This window comes from Anser brachyrhynchus (genome assembly GCF_964034855.1).
Source record: "Anser brachyrhynchus genome assembly, chromosome: 28".
Lineage (NCBI taxonomy): Eukaryota > Metazoa > Chordata > Aves > Anseriformes > Anatidae > Anser > Anser brachyrhynchus.
Window position 1 is genome coordinate 2701734 of NC_137721.1, and position 16625 is coordinate 2718358.

The 16625-nt window shown below is 42.6% G+C and overlaps 2 protein-coding genes across 3 annotated transcripts; both read right to left on the reverse strand.

Moving 5' to 3' along the window:
• Positions 1–6367: 6367 nt before the first annotated feature.
• LOC308183614 (feather keratin 1-like) lies at positions 6368–8805 on the reverse strand. The gene is made up of 2 exons (XM_080569828.1): positions 8791–8805; positions 6368–7207 (listed from the first exon to the last, which is right to left on the reverse strand). Exons 1-2 carry the CDS (start codon positions 8797–8799, stop codon positions 6833–6835), a joined length of 384 nt encoding a protein of 127 aa, XP_080425954.1. The 5' UTR covers positions 8800–8805; the 3' UTR covers positions 6368–6832.
• Positions 8806–13107: 4302 nt separating this feature from the next.
• Positions 13108–16128, reverse strand: LOC308183639 (feather keratin 1-like). Of its 2 annotated transcripts, none has more exons than XM_080569858.1 (2): positions 15979–16128; positions 13108–13841 (listed from the first exon to the last, which is right to left on the reverse strand). In XM_080569858.1, the coding sequence occupies exon 2, from the start codon at positions 13818–13820 to the stop codon at positions 13524–13526; it is 297 nt and encodes a 98-aa protein (XP_080425984.1). In that variant the 5' UTR covers positions 13821–13841; positions 15979–16128; the 3' UTR covers positions 13108–13523. The 2 variants fall into 2 exon arrangements, with proteins under 2 accessions (XP_080425984.1, XP_080425985.1); XM_080569859.1 differs by lacking the exon at positions 15979–16128 and adding an exon at positions 14176–14193.
• Positions 16129–16625: the final 497 nt, after the last annotated feature.

Here is a 16625-nt window from a genome sequence, read left to right on the forward strand (position 1 = left end):
AAGGCCCTATGTGTCAGATCCACCTACCTCACAGAAAGATGTCTCAGTGCCAAGACAGAAAGACAAATGCATACTTGGAATGCATCAGCTCAGAGCAAGGGGTTGCCTATTATCATTGGTATAAACCCTTTTCACAGTCCCTCATTTATTTCTGGCAAGGGTTGCATGAGATCTCACTCATGAATTTTACCACAAATACATGGCAGGTCCCTGATTTTACATTTACTTCCATTAGTCATTTAGGAAGGAAATGATCACAGCCTACTTGCTTGGAGCTGGAGACGCAGGACTAACACACACTCTTTTAAATCCTTTCCGTCCCAGTACGAAGAGATGGGTTTTCATGCTGAAAATAGACTTTGAAATTACAGACATTATCATGGGATGAAAACTCAGCCTGTCATTTAACTCCACAGCTGCCTGCAGCCAGTGAGTGCATGCAAATACCTCCACCAAACCCAATTATTTCAGCACCACAGAAGCACTAAGAGCACTGTCTACAGTAGAATTTCTACACTTATTTAGTCTCAGATAAGCTGGCATTAATTACAAAAAAATACTCAATACAATTTGCAGAGGGAGCAGGTTTCTTCTTAGAGCATAACCCTGCCAAATTCCCTATGGTCTTCCTGCCATGTATCTACTTTGCACTTACATGCACGCGCACACACACACACACAGACTCTACTTCGCTGCAGAGTATCTACCTTGTATATACAAGGAAGCCAAAGTTTCCTGGCTGTAGAAATGATTTCTTAGCATAGAAGTAGTAAGCCGAATATTTAACTCTAGTCAATATGAAATAGTAGCAGTTAATTACTAAAAAAAAATGGTAAGAAATTTTACCAAGAGCAGGCTGCTAGTAGGTGTTACCAAACAAACACCAGGAGACTTGGTTTATGATGCAGCATAATTTTAATGAGAGCAAAAAGTGGAATAAAAAAGTACAAAGTGTAAGCAAATATTTCTAGGAGTCAGTAAGACAACAGCTAATATGTCTTTTCATCCTAGGTTTCTTTTCTCAATGCTGCTGTGTACTGAAATAATAAAGTCCCATCTACAGCAATAGGAAAAAAAAAGTTTCATCAGAAATATGAAGTATTCAAAGAATAAGACAAGCAAATGCCTTATTTTAGGAGATGCCAAGCTCCCACAGCTCCATGCACTTCAGGTGGAGTTGTGGGTGCCTAACACCACATCTGAAAACCATGGCCATGAGCTCTCTCCTGTGTCGGGTCGTGCTTCAGCGTTTCTGGTCATTTCTTCGCACTTGCTCCTCATGCTTTAGCATGGCCCGTTGTAACCGCTGCGGTAGGTGTTGTAGCGATTGTAGGGCCGGCTGTAGCTGCTGCCCAGGCCTGCATAGCCAAAGCTCCCAAATCCCGAAGAGCTGCCCCCAGAGGAGATGGGGACTCCCTCAGAGCTGAGGGTGCTGCCTACAGCAGCCGAGCTGGTGGATCCTACAGCGGTGTTCTGGGGGAAGGAGCTGAGAATGGGGCCAGGCAGGGTAACCACCACAGGAGGCGGCTGGATCACGTATGTCGATTCCTGGCACTGCCGGACACATGGCTCGTTGCAGCTGTTGGCAAGTGGGGTTGGGCCACAGGAGGTGGGAGGACACAGGTCATTAGAGGACATGGCTGCAGGACAGAGAGATGTCTGAAACACAGCAAAGAAATCATATGCAATATAAAAGTTGTATTGAATTTATAAAACTCAGATGTGGGGTTAACATGGGAAAGTAACTAGACAAGGTGGTTAGAGGGATAATCATTTCATAGAATCATAGAATCACAGAATCATTCAGGTTGGAAAAGACCTCTAAGATCATCTAGTCCAACCTTTAACCTAGTACTAATGTCATTTATTAGACCAAAATCCACAGTGAGCAGTCTGAAAATGACATAGAAGTTTCTTGTATCTTTTTCAAGACTGCTGGAGCAGGTGGCCTCTGAACCATGCTGCCAGTTGTGGTTAAACTCCCCCAACCCTTACCAGCAAAGGCATTTCCCATTCCTTGGCAATTTCCCCTCTGCAGCAACTAAGTGGAGATGGTGCCACTATAGCAGAGATGGAGGACAGCTGCTGGAGCTACCATCTGGGTGGAAACGCAGAGCCTTATCCTGACACATACCTGAGTTTAATGTCTCAGTGCTAGAACTTACTATCTAGCAGCCCATCCAGAAGCATTTGCAGAATTGTAGAAAAGTGTTTTAGATGCGTCCTTTGGTCCCAAAGTATGTATGACCAGAACAGGCAGCCATGGAGTGGGAAAAAGGATTATTTTCTTGGTCAGAAGTCTTGCCCTAGTTCGAATTCAATGTATTTGAGTCTCCTAGGATCTCAGCTCTCCTGCCAATGGAAAAGAGGACTTGGGATAGATCCTGGAACTCAGAATACATTTATTTTTTGACTAGTCCCTATATCTTAAGACAAGACTGTATTTCCAGCCAGGTCCTCTGGCTAGCTACTCCCTTAGCACCAGCCTCTAAAATGGGGCATGAAGCTGCATGTTTTGAGAGACAATATTGCCAGTATTGAAGTTTAAGTCTTGCATCATTACACCCTGCTTCACAAATAAATAAAGCCTTTCTGTTTGATAGAAGTAAGCCTTTCTAATTTTCCTCCCCAAAAGGAAAAAAAAAACACAACAACAACAAAAAAAACCCACCTAGCAATGTTTATAAAGAACTAAGAACAACAAAAAGCAGTCATCAAAGTCACAGTTTAGCATTTAAAAAGACACTGGGTAGATTCAGACTTACCTGTTCACCTGGGCGAATAAGGCAAGAGAAGTGGATGGAAGAGTCTTGTGTTGTATAGGCTTTTATACTGCATTCCAGACCGCCTGAAGACCTGAGACATATACTATGCATGAAATTATTTAACAGTACATACTTTTGCATGCAAAATCCACCAAACTGATTAACTCTTTTTTTTTTTTTCCCCAAAAATCTCTTTTTGTATTTCTCTATTTTTCCCCTCCCCTTATTACACTCACATTCCAGTACAGGCAAAGCTTTCATCTTCAGCAATGAGCACCCATTTAATTCCTTGGAAGACTGTGGTGATTCATATGAATTACAGCAATAATTATATTGCCTCCTAAGGCCAAAGTACATTTTGTTTCTTTTCTGTTGTCAAGACATTGCTTAAGGGGAGCGTATGTGATGCATAGTCCTTATTCAAGACTTCACTTCTTTAGGTGAACAATCATTAAGCTCTGAGATGCGAGCTTGGGCTCAATTCATGACCATTTCCATTTCAAGGGGTCGGCCTGACCACAAGATGTGATGCATTATATATATTCCCAAATTTTGCATTTCTGCACTATTTCAACCCCTCACAAGCATACAGCTGAGAAGAGCACCAAATTTCCATGAATAGAAGAAAAGAGAAAATTAAGACCAGTGAGAATTGCTGACCAGAGACAATAAAACACTTTCTAGAGTGTTTTATTGTAGGCTAACCCATACTTTTTTTTCCCCAGTTTGTACAAACACAGCTAATATACACACAGGACTATATTTTTTAGCTTCTTTTTCCACGTGAAAGTCGAACAAACAGACTTTAATGAAAAAGTGTGATGACATGATCTTATTACTTTAGGGACTTTATTAACTGCCTCTAACTTTTTATCTGATTTCTGCAGTCTTTCATCTGAAGAATCAACATTATTCCTACATGAAACCCCAGCAAGTCAAAGAGATGTACATCAATTTTCACATCAAATTAGATAGGAATATGGATATTAAGACTGCTTGCAGTTATTGGTTCTTAAAGGCAGTTCTCTGCCTGAACTAAGCTACAGCGTCAGTAGAAATTGCACCCAGCATTTCTCTATTATATTTATCATTACGTGATTTGTTTCACCTCTGCAGCCTGCAGTGGCCTGACAGAAATATTTGCGCAGATGAAAAGTATTCAAAGAGCAGGGATCAGGTCTCTTCTCTTAGCGTCACAGTCCTCCAGCAAGAGATGTGAATTAACTCTCAATGAGGAGTATCTTTATACATAGGTTGGTCTTGGTCTTCAGAAGAGCAAAGGACTTCAAAGTGCAGAATAGCTTTTCACTAATGGCTCAAATATGCAAAGTTTCATGCTACCTAAATTTCAAGGTACATGACAAGATCTCAGCTCTCGCATCACCTGGCTAATAACCCAATTTCAAAGTGTGTGAGTCAAGATCATTCAAAGGACTTCACAAACTAACTCAAAGTACACGCCTTCAGAAACAAATTATTTTATTAAAAAATGTCATAGTTGGTTAAGAAAGAAAGAGGGAAAGAAGGGAAAGAAGGGAAAGAAGGGAAAGAAGGGAAGGGAAGGGAAGGGAAGGGAAGGGAAGGGAAGGGAAGGGAAGGGAAGGGAAGGGAAGGGAAGGGAAGGGAAGGGAAGGGAAGGGAAGGGAAGGGAAGGGAAGGGAAGGGAAGGGAAGGGAAGGGAAGGGAAGGGAAGGGAAGGGAAGGGAAGGGAAGGGAAGGGAAGGGAAGGGAAGGGAAGGGAAGGGAAGGGAAGGGAAGGGAAGGGAAGGGAAGGGAAGGGAAGGGAAGGGAAGGGAAGGGAAGGGAAGGGAAGGGAAGGGAAGGGAAGGGAAGGGAAGGGAAGGGAAGGGAAGGGAAGGGAAGGGAAGGGAAGGGAAGGGAAGGGAAGGGAAGGGAAGGGAAGGGAAGGGAAGGGAAGGGAAGGGAAGGGAAGGGAAGGGAAGGGAAGGGAAGGGAAGGGAAGGGAAGGGAAGGGAAGGGAAGGGAAGGGAAGGGAAGGGAAGGGAAGGGAAGGGAAGGGAAGGGAAGGGAAGGGAAGGAATTTCTGTAAATTCCTATAACTCTAAATATTTTAATGATTCTCCAGGGGAAAATTTTCCTCTCCTTTCCAACAGTTACTACGTCCTTCTCTTTCCACAAAATCTCTATCTCACATACAACTTTTCCTTAGAGTAAGTGAAAGAAATCACTCACCTGGGTAATTTTTTCCTTTTCATCCTTAAAACTAGGTAGGCAAAAAATGCTACCTTTTCCTCATTCTTCCCTCTAGTAACACAAAATACATACCCTCCTTTCCTTGGAGGGTGTATAATATCTTAGAAACAGCCTGCAAATACTTCAATTGACATTCTGCCAGTTTAGTCTAATTGGCACCTAGCAGAGTTCAGCTAAAATGCTGTGAGTCTTTGGATCTTGCTTTTTGGGACTGCTAAGACTGGTGAACCAGGACTGAACAGCTCTCATGTATGGATCAGTGATGGCGTTTCGCATTCCATGCACTCAATTAAAACACTTTGTGTAACGACAGAGTGCTCCCATTAGGCTGGTGAACTACCAAATTGCCAGAACTGACAAATCATTTACATGAACTAAAATTTGTATCATCTTTATGTTGACTTCACAGGTGTGAATGTAACAGTACAAAGTGTTTATTGAAATGATCCACAAGTCTTTGAGATGAAAGAAGCTTTGAGGAAGTCTTTTCATCTGATGCCAGGATGAGACTAGACTGGTGCATAAACTATAAACAAAACAATTTAACTACCTGGAACAATTTAAGTCTTGGGGACCATTCAACCAGCTGCAATAGAATTTGTTTGATAACTAGAATTATTTGAATGCCTCAAACATTTCCCTACATGAGAACGCCTTCAATTTTTTTCCCAAAAATCTATTGCTTTAGTAGCTTCAGTGGCTGTGCAATACTGGTTTTAATCTCAGGTACTTACTTTCAGCACTAATAATTTACTTGAGAGAACTCCTAAGGTTTTGATGCCTACCAGTGTCCTGTATTTATTAGCATGCTTCATTCCACGTGCTTTCTGTTGGAATTCTGTAGCACTACAGACAGGACATTAAAGACAGCCAGGCTTTTATTAGGAGCCCTAAAATAGACAGTACTTCTGTGGTAAGTAGCAAGCAAATAGACCAAATGGTTTTGCTCTGTCTCTCACAAAAAGCTATGTCTATACCTTCCTTGGACTTGTGCTGCTGTTCGTGTTTGACCTTATGAATCCAAGCATTCAAGCAGTGATTTGATGGTTCTTTGCACCCTGCAGCTCTAGGTCAGAGTTATTGAGAGTGAATCACAACAGTATTCCTTAAAACAAACATAATTATAGGCTAGATTAGATATGCATTACCCAGTATGTCATTGTTAGATAATAAAACACTTCCTGTCTTGAGAAAACTTTCCTGACAGAGATGCAGAAAATCAAGTATTACAATAAATCACTCTGGAATCAATATGCATTTCAGCTGAAATATAAGATATGTTCTTGATCTCAACCTCTAAATATATCTTCTTTTCCTCTTATCGGTGTTTCTGCTAGTATTCATACCATGGCTCTGCCTGGTACTGATGATCTACACAGTGATGAATTTCATCCAGAAAAAGTTACAAAGTAAGGTAGGATAGGGAATAAAAATAACAGAAGACTTGGAATATGATAAAACTTTAATAATACTAAAGAGTGCATTAAAATACTGCAGAGCAACAGGTTTTAATAAGGGAAGAAAGGTGATGTGTCCCACAGAGAGCTCTTCTTTCAGTGTACGACTACACCTTGACAATCAAGTCCCATCTACTGTTTAAAGTATGTTTAGCACTAGGCAGTATCAAATACAGCAATGGGTAGCAGAATTACATACTTGATTAGAAATACAAAGTAGCATATTCAGAACAAGGGCCTCATTTTAGGGAATGACTAACTCCCACAGCTCCATGCACTTCAGGTGGAGTTGTGGGTGCCTAACACCACATCTGAAAACCATGGCCATGAGCTCTCTCCTGCATCGGGTCGTGCTTCAGTGTTTCTGGTCATTTCTTCGCGCTCGCTCCTCATGCTTTAGCATGGCCCACTGAAACTGCTGCGGTAGGTGTTGTAGCGACGGTAGGGCCGGCTGTACCCGCTGCCCAGGCCTGCATAGCCAAAGCTCCCAAATCCCAAGGAGCTGCCACCAGAGAAGATGGGGACTCCCTCAGCATTGAGTGCACTCCCAACAGCCGCAGATGCTGAGGATCCCACAGTGGTGTTCTGGGGGAAGGAGCTGAGGATGGGGCCAGGCAGGGTAACCACCACAGGAGAGGGCTGGATCACCACTGTTGAGTCCTGGCACTGCCGGACACAGGGCTCGTTGCAGCTGTTGGCAAGCGGGGTTGGGCCACAGGGAGTGGAAGGGCACCGCTCATAGCAGGACATGGCTGCAGGATGGAGGCAAGTCTGAAATACAGGATCAGAACAAATGCAGCATAGGAGTCATATTGCAGTTTACTGTTTACTCATCTCAGGTACCAGGACCACTGGAGCTTTCCAGGTAACCTTTCAAGAGTCAAGTGGAGAAGTAAAACCACTTCTTAACTATACTACAAGAAGATGGAGGCTGAAAAAGTCCTTTATCAATTTTTGGTGATCCAATGGAATAAATGGCAGCAGAACAAAAGAATACATACTTGTTTCATGACTTATATTTTAGTATTTTGATTTTCTGTCTGGAAATACACTACTGAGATCCAACCTAAGTATTAAAAGCATTGCAGAAGTAGTAATTATGAGTATTTCCTAGCCACAATTCCTAGCCATGCATTTATGGATAAAGTTCATCAGACAGATGGAAAATGGAATGAAGAATTTCCAGGTGCCAACTTCATCTAAGAAGAGGTACAAATTTCAGTACCATTTGGCATACTTGAAGCTGAGCTGTTTAGAAATTTGTCCCAAATGACTTGTCCATACACATGCTATCCATGAGAAATCCATGCAGCCCCTGCATGCTCCCTGTGACCAGTTCCAGCATTCCAACAAACACAAATTTCACTATCTCCTATGCCTATCTCAGCCTGTGGGTACTCGGTTCTCTATTTTTGTTCTTCTTTATCCTCACTGACCCTGAAACCATTTCCCTAAACTTGAGGGAGATGTCATTGCAATCTACAATTTCAAAAACCTGGCAGCTATAAGATACCAAGCAGAACATTTTGATGATATCTGCACTATTAAAGTCTATATTAATTACTATAGTATTAGAGTCAATACCCTTGTTAAACCCAGTGTGAATGCTTCTAATCTCAGTATGCAGCTTCTTTTTTTCCTCATTTAGAAAGTAGTATTTAGATATCAAAAGCTTGTGGTTCAATGTAACTGATTTTTAAGACCCACAAACCTCTGCTTTAAACCTTCCTAATCTTCTTCCTCTCCAGCTGCTTCCTTGAGAATATGGTTCCTTTTACCCTCCTACTTCCCACTGTGCCCAGGAGTAGATTTGTCATAACAAAAATGGAAACACTGGAGAAGCATCCTACAACATAAACAGCACAGAACCAGATTTTTCTGAACATTTCTGAAGATAAATTTATCCCTTACAAACACTGTTATTTTCTCTTCATGTCAACCCAGATGAAATTTCAAGCATTGCAGGTGATGAAACAGACCCTTAAAGATATAAAATATGCTTTTTCTCCTGGGCATATAGATCTCTGTATTCTAACCATTCAGTTTGTTAATCTCTAATATTATTAGTATTGGGATTTTCCAAGTCACTTAGCATACCTGAAAGCACACATTTGAATAAAAATATATCAGCATTTCAAAGATCTATATAGCCAAGCCTGGCCTCTAGAAATCCCTGCAACTCAAATATTGAAAAAATACTTCCCTAACAAAAAAAGCACCCCCCACCGCCCCCCACCCACCCACTTCCCCCAAACCAGCAGCTAGCAGAATACTATGGAGGAAGAAGTACAGTAATCAAATTGTTAGGAAAGGAAGAATTCAGAAAATAGAAAGAGAAGTAGATTTCAACTAACCTTGTTCATGAAAGAGAAAAAGGTAAGAAGTGGTAGGAAGGACCTTGAGTAGAGCTAGCTTTTATACTGTCTTGGATGGCCTGGGGACTGCAGACATCCTTTGTGCATGAAATTATTTACCAACAAGTATGCCCTGAATGCAAAATGCTTCCAACCGATTAAATGCCTTTTCCTTACTGTTTATTATTGTTTTCATTTCCTTATCATCTGACATGAATATTCTGCCATACAAGTTTCTCTCATCTTATGGTATTATGGGCCGTATTTATTCCAGTGCCACCTTTCAGTCACAACAGAATGTATGTGTTGTACATTCAACACACTTCAGTCATCAAGATAAAGATTAAGGAAAATTTATGGAATACATAACTTATCATCCATTTTTTTCTTTTATTAAGAATATGAGTGTCAGTCCTTAACAAATTCTGTGCTCTACCAATGGTTGCAAAGCTCTGACTCCAGCCAAGCATAAGAAAAATCTAGACTGAACTTTTGTGTTTTCTCAAGGCCCTGCAAAAAAACCCACAACCATATGCACACATGAAACAAAATCCCACCAAATCCAATGAGAAAGAACCAGAACCCATTGTGAAATTCAGACAAAAATACTGTTATATGAAACAGCATGATGAAATACGGCAGCAGAAAGTGTTTCTGGTGTGAATTAGGGTAATTCGTATTTTTCAGTACAGATTAAAATCTGTACAGGATTTTGCTTCTTCACCATGGACAAGACACAAAGGTTAGGAATGGTCTCATCTAGTTCAGTATCACACACTTTGGTGTCATAGTTTGAGGTGCAGCTGCTATCACCTGGGAACATTTGCAGACTCGTTCTGAACTTGATGTCTTAGTTATTCTATGAAGCAAACCTATAACTCCCCTCTGTATCTTCTCAGACAACAAATATGAAGAGCATTTCACAAGTCATCTTGAGGACATATGAATTTTAAACTATTTTTATTTTGAGATATTATCCTCTTCTCCTCACATGACTTTAACTGTGAAGTTATTGGGGGGGGGGGCAGGAAACACAAAAATTAGCCATTTGCAATCATATTTATTCCCCTTGCTACAGACTTCAGTATAGCACTGATGGCACTCCAGACTGATGTAAATTCATTACACAAGTGGAATACATATGCAAAATTTTATTATGTTCGCATTTTTCTTCACAACTTTCATTAACAATGTGCATATTCATGGAATTATCAAACTGCTCATGATATATAATGGGGTTTGATCACCTTTATAATCCACCTAATGGGATGTCTTCAAAATCTGTCAGCCCGGATCATCTTTTGCCACCTAGCTTCACAAAAGGGATCCATCTGTATTTTAATGGACTCTATGAAAAACAGCTCTGAACTATTATTTAAAGAACAATCAATGTTTTAGCAATTTTGAACCACTCTTCATATTTCAGTAATATAATTTATAGTGATCCACCTACACTCTTAAATATTTCCCTGCCTTTCCAGACCTAAACGATATCAATCCATAAACATATATGTGGCACCTACATTTTTTAAAGTTCTTTTAGTTCTCTGTTGCAGCAGGTTCTTATTGGCAACTCGGAGAATTAATTTTCCTGTAAAACGTGTAACAATATTCATAAATACTGTTTTCAGCACTTCTGTTCTTCTTCCTTCTTTTAACACAAGAGCTTCTATTTGATATAATAACTCACTTTAAAAACAAACTTATGAAAGATCACAGCAATGTTTTCAAGAAGACTTGTGAACTGTCTTCTGATGGTGGCCTGACTTCAGACTGCACTGGTTGGCTCAAAGAACTCATCCAGGAGGCTTGGAGCCTTTCTTGGAAATTTTAAGAATGATGAACAAGTTAAATGACAATTGCTCTTAACTAGGTCAGGCAGGGAATTGCACACAAAGAGCTTTAATAAATGTCTTGAATGTGATCTTAGATTGTACTTCCAAGACACCTGTAAAGTAACAAATTGCTGAGGATCTGAAAAGAATGCTTTATTAGACTGGGCTTTGACTCATTTCGTACTGACATTAATGGAGTCAGTATAGAAGTACCAGAAATTAATTGAACCCATAAATTGTGAAGATGAAAGAATTTTAAATGGATAGAGTATGCTTCTCATGCAATGCCAGAAGGAACCTAGACTAGAAAACTAAAAGCAGAACAATTTCATTATCAAAAAAAGGTTCCGCCTGAAAAAAAAAAAAAAAGTATGTGAGAACTAAGTCATGCAAAAAAGAAAAAAAAAAAGAAAAAGAGAAAAAAAGATGCTTCAGTAGTCTCAAATAGTCTGAGAAATTTGTAAAAAGTTGTAATCATAGTTATTGTATCCATTTCTCCAATCTCAACATGCAAAGAGGACATTGCTTTTAAACAGACATTCACATTCTTCAGGAAGTTTCTAATACCACATTTACTTTTACTAAAGGCTTCAACACTCTGCACAAACATTCCTTGTTGCCATATTATCTGAAGATGGTTAGTTCTAGGAGATTTTTTTTTTTTTAATCGACAAGTATTGCAAGGCAAAGACTTAAATACTTATGGAAGAGGCTAGATCTCCAGTCTATTTCATTCACAAGAAGAACCACAAAACACACTTTTCAGCATATGCTGTTGTCAGAGACAGGCCACTAAGCTAGGCAGTTCCTTCTTCTGAAACACATTTCTATACTCTGTATGTGTCTATTTGCATCATAGAAAGACACCTACCTTCCACCAAACAGAAAGACATTTTTTGATGTATAACGGTGTTATCAGTGATTCCCCACAGATCTGGGTGAATAACTAATTACCTCAGTCATACCAGTTCTGTTGATAGGACACCATATACTCAGGTATACATTTGTTCTTTTATTTTTTTTAAATACACTCAGGGAAGTGATTTTTTTCAGCAGAAGCTCTATTCAGTCTAACATCTATTGACTTTTCATCTTTTATACTTTGCTGCCTCAAGCCACAGTCTAAAAAAGGCCATAAGCCATCTTATCTCTAAACTAAATATTCTTTTCCTAATTTTGCAACTTCGCAAGAAAGCAGTTCGAGAAGAGAAGAGAAGAGAAGAGAAGAGAAGAGAAGAGAAGAGAAGAGAAGAGAAGAGAAGAGAAGAGAAGAGAAGAGAAGAGAAGAGAAGAGAAGAGAAGAGAAGAGAAGAGAAGAGAAGAGAAGAGAAGAGAAGAGAAGAGAAGAGAAGAGAAGAGAAGAGAAGAGAAACATAAGCGTAAGACATTTGAAAAGAATACATCTGCCTTTTTACCCCCACCGTTTGGATATTGGGCTAGTTCCAGCTTTGAACCTGAATGTCTGCTGACTTCAACCTGGTTCTTTCACTGTTTTTACTTCAGCACTACGACAATTCCATTTTCAAATAGAAGCTTTTGTGCTCCTAAAGAGAAAGCTATGCACAAGCTTTAGAGTCATCAGAAATTAGATGCTACTCTTACTGCTTTCCTGTTCTGTGTCATACTGGACCCCACACTGCTCTGCCACTGGAGCTAATGAGGTAATGACACAATTAAGAGCTCAGATGCATTTCTAGATGGTTTTGTGCCTAGATAAAACAAGCATTCGTTACTATTTTTTGATAACCCTCAGTAGCACACAAAGCGCAGGGTTTCAATATTCTTTGAGAAAAGTCTTCGCTGGAAGCAGGATTAAAATCTGTTAAGGCAAACACAGCCATTTAACTAGTTCACCCACATAATTTTTTGTGTGTGGATTAGAGTTCTTGTACAGATTAGCTAAGGAATAAGATCTACTTTGTTGAAGGCTTGAAAGAGAGAACGTGGAAGTTGACCATAAAAATGTATTAATGATTAATCACTCAGAGTCTTCTTATTCTTAGGAGTTGTGAACAATCATTTCAGTCCTGAGGCTTTGAGTCAAGATCACAAGTTTGACTCAAAGCCTATCGTGGTTAGATCTTCAGAGGTTAGTAGCATTCATGCTAAAAAAAATAAAAAACAACCAACCAAACAAAAACCCAGACAAATATAAGTTCTGACAAGCTACTCCGCACTTTCCAATTTTCAGAGTTTCAAAGAAAACTAAGAGACAAGATGAGAAAGCTACCAACGTGAAAGTTCGCAATAGTAACATTCCACATGGATGTGGAAAAAAATGGAAAAAGCTAGCAAGAAAACCTGTTGAATGCTTCAAGAACGGTGTAAATAGTGAAGAAACTTCGCGTTGATTATTGCTGACTATTCATTTCTGAAATTCAACTGTGAAGGTATGGTTTAATAAATGCATAGATTTTACCATATAATGATATACTCCAGCCAAAAGGGTGGAAATAGAGAACAAAAAACAATGAAATTCAAATTAAGATGCAGAATCAGTTTAATGAGAAACGCAAACATTCCACAATGCAAAAGCAAAGTACATATTTATGTAAAGGAAGGAAGCCATTTAAGCCATTAAAACTGAAACAGAGACAAAGAAGACACTGCTTTTCCTTACTCAGGCATTAAGTACCCTCAACTTATTCATAAAGAGAGGATTACACAAAGCAAAGTTAAAATGCAACAGAAGTAATCAGAAGCAGATATTTAAAGATTAAGGTATTTTGCCATGTTTCCAGACAGCACAGGCTGGCACCCTGGCTTCCCTCTCTGCTCTGCAGGAGGCCACGAGGGTGCTCAGCCCATCTGGAAACCCTGGCCAGCAGCTCCGTCCTCAGTCTGGCACCTGGCTTCGGGCTTCCTGGTCGATGCACTCACTGGACGTCCACCTGGGCTTTAGCAGGGCAGGCACCTTCTGCCACTGTAGCGGCCACCAAAGCCAGAGAGGCCAAAGCCTCCAGAGGAGATGGGCACTCCCTCCTCACTCAGGATGCTGCCAACAGCAGCAGATGCTGAAGATCCCACAGCGGTGTTTTGGGGGAAGGAGCTGAGGATGGGGCCGGGCAGGGTCACCACCACGGGAGAGGGCTGGATCACCACACGGGAGTCCTGGCACTGCCGGACACAGGGCTCGTTGCAGCTGTTGGCAAGCGGGGTTGGGCCACAGGGACGGCACAGATCGTAGCAGGACATGGCCGCGGGGTGGAGGCACACCTAGGAGAGAGGGCAGGGAAAGTACAAGCAGCGTGTCAGCAGCAGCCTGACAGCCTGCTGGCCAAGACAGAAGGCATAGTCTGGGGAGCAGCGAGAGGGTGCATGAGGACAGAGAGAGGTTTGGGGGCTCGGTCCCAAAGCTTCTCTGCAAAGAGAGTCCAAGATCTTCTCCCACCTCCCCCTGCAGTGGAAAGCAGAACAGCAATGGAGGGAGCAGTGTCAAGGGGCAAGGCCCACACCAAACATGCACGGAGGCAAAGACTCGGTCGAGGCCAGAAGGCCAAGGGGAGAAGAAGAGAAAGAGGGGAGTGAGGAGAAGGCACTTGCAGCTCACCTTGTTCACCAAGGAGGAGAAGGCAAGAGAAGTGGATGAGGGAGCCTGCTGTTGGACAGGCTTTTATACCAGTCCAGACTGCCCCAGGCCCAGAGGCGCCATTTGCACTTGTAATGTGTTTACCAACAAGACCGTCAAGTATGCAAAACACCACAATTAAAGAAATGGGTGTCTTATGTTCCCTGCAGTGACCCCTTTTCATTTTCCTGTTCAGGACATGCCCATTCCATCACACAGGCTCCTTTCAAGTGACAGGATTACAGGCCAAAATGCTTCTGGGGAAGTGACACAAAAGCACAGGAAGAAGATGAAGGCAAAAAGAAGGAGATGGCCAAATTGTCAAGTGGTGCCAGCCTCTCACCCTCCTGCAGTTTCCTTCAGGCTTTGTCCTAAATGCATGGGTACTCATTTCCTTGCAAACCCACCCTTAAAGGTCAGACTGCCAGCCAGACTCATCAGCAAAGAGCAGACACAGCCTTTGCTTTACCTATCAACCTGCTCAGGCTGCCTTAGGCAACAGATTTCCAAGCATGGCAGCTCTGCCATCAGGCCTCAGCCCTTCTGTGGGACCAAGCATTGCTCTCAGGAGACAAAAGCTTGGCTGGTTTTCCTCTCCCCTCTGCCCCCAACAACTAGAGGTCCCCTGTCACCACAGCAGGCCTCTTTCAGAAACAGGGACATGGCTCTCTCTCTAACACACACTCCTGCTGCCCACTCCTGTTAAACCGGGATGTCTCCTGCAGACAAAGGCCCATACTGGACAACAAATAGAGCTGCTTTCCTCCTTCCTCATCTCCACGCCTCAGATTCTGCTTTGACCCCACATACTGACAGAACAGTGCACACCAGCAAAAATGTGACCATATTTCCATGCAACACAGAACTCTGCCCAGAAACAAGGGAGGTCTGGGAGTGCCATCGAGGGCAGCCTGGGCAGCAGCAGCTATCAGGACGTCCCTGGGGACGTGTGCCAAGGGGCAACACCAAGACATACCCTGCACTTTCCTTCAGCAGCACAGTTCCTGGGGGAACAACCGCCCAGCTTGGGATAATCAGCATACAGAGCTCAGGCCCCTCAGCCAGGCCCTTATCCCACGGGGTGGACAAAATGCCTTCCCAATGAGGCTGGGACTCCACCAGACACAGGCAACTCTCTAATCACAGAGGCCCAACCAAATTCCTCATTTAGGAAGATGAGGAAGGGTTTGAAGGCGCACAGTACTACCCTGATGATGACAGTGAACATCTATCCCAAAGAGTGCTGTCACAGCTCAGTAGGAGCCACCTGCTGCCTACAAAATGGGAGCCAGGAGCCAAGCAAGGCCATACAGCCAGCAGGGCAGCAGCTACACCAGCAATGGCTCTCGTTGCACAGCACCTGAGCAAGTAAGATGAGGAGATGGAAGGCAGATTCAGCCAGGAGTCCAGCTCAATGGTCAGATTCATGGTGGTAACACAGGACTGATGACAAGCCAGTCCACACTTCAGGGTCAGGTCCAGTGACAGCAACCAGGGTCAACACAGGGCCCAAGGACTGCTGACCAGCCCAGGGAAAAAAACAAAACAAAACAAACAAACAAACAAAAAACAACAGGCAGACCCAAGGGAAAGCTGGGAAACCACTGGGCAACTTTGAGCCCACCAAGGGGACCCAGGGGCAGGCATAAATTCCACAGAAAGTTCCACGCCAACATGTGAAAGAACTCCTTCAAGGTAAGGGTGACGGAGCACTAGAACAGGCTGCCCAGGGAGGTTGTGGAGTCTCCTTCTCTGGAGATATTCAAGGCCCATCTGGACACCTACCTGGGTAACCTCCTCTAGGGAACCTGCTTTGGCAGGAGGGTTGGACCCGATGATCTCTTGAGGTCCCTTCCAACCTCTACAATTCTGTGATTCTGTGGTAAACAAATCTGCAACAGACCAGGCAACCCACACTGATGACCCAGAGCTGAAAGGGAGGCCAAAGGCTCAGGACAGAGCTTGACAGAGCCCTGGGGTCAATGGGAAGAGGGTGTGGTGCGAGGCCCCAGGTGAGCCTGATGAGGACCATTGGGCCTCTGCTGCACTCAGACTACTGATGTGCAAGAGGAGGAAATCTCCTGTGCACCTGGGACATAGGACACCAGCTGCATCTACCACAAAAGAAGAAAGGAAGGAAGCTTCAATTAATTTTCCAAGGCAAAACATGTCTCGCAGCTCAGGGTCTGCCCAGAAGTTGCAATGCCCTGCAGCACCCTGCGCTCCCTGATCGCCTGCTGCAGATGCTGCCTTTCCTCCCTGGTATCCGCTTTTCACTGCACTTTGCTCCTGCTGTCAGCTCAAGGTGGCTCAGGAATGTTGACAAAGAGTGTGTTTCCTGAGGGTCTTCCTGCACAGCAACGCTGAGGGCTTTGCCTGACACCAGTGGTCGGTCAGAGAATGCAGGCCTTTAGTTACAGTGTAAGGCATCG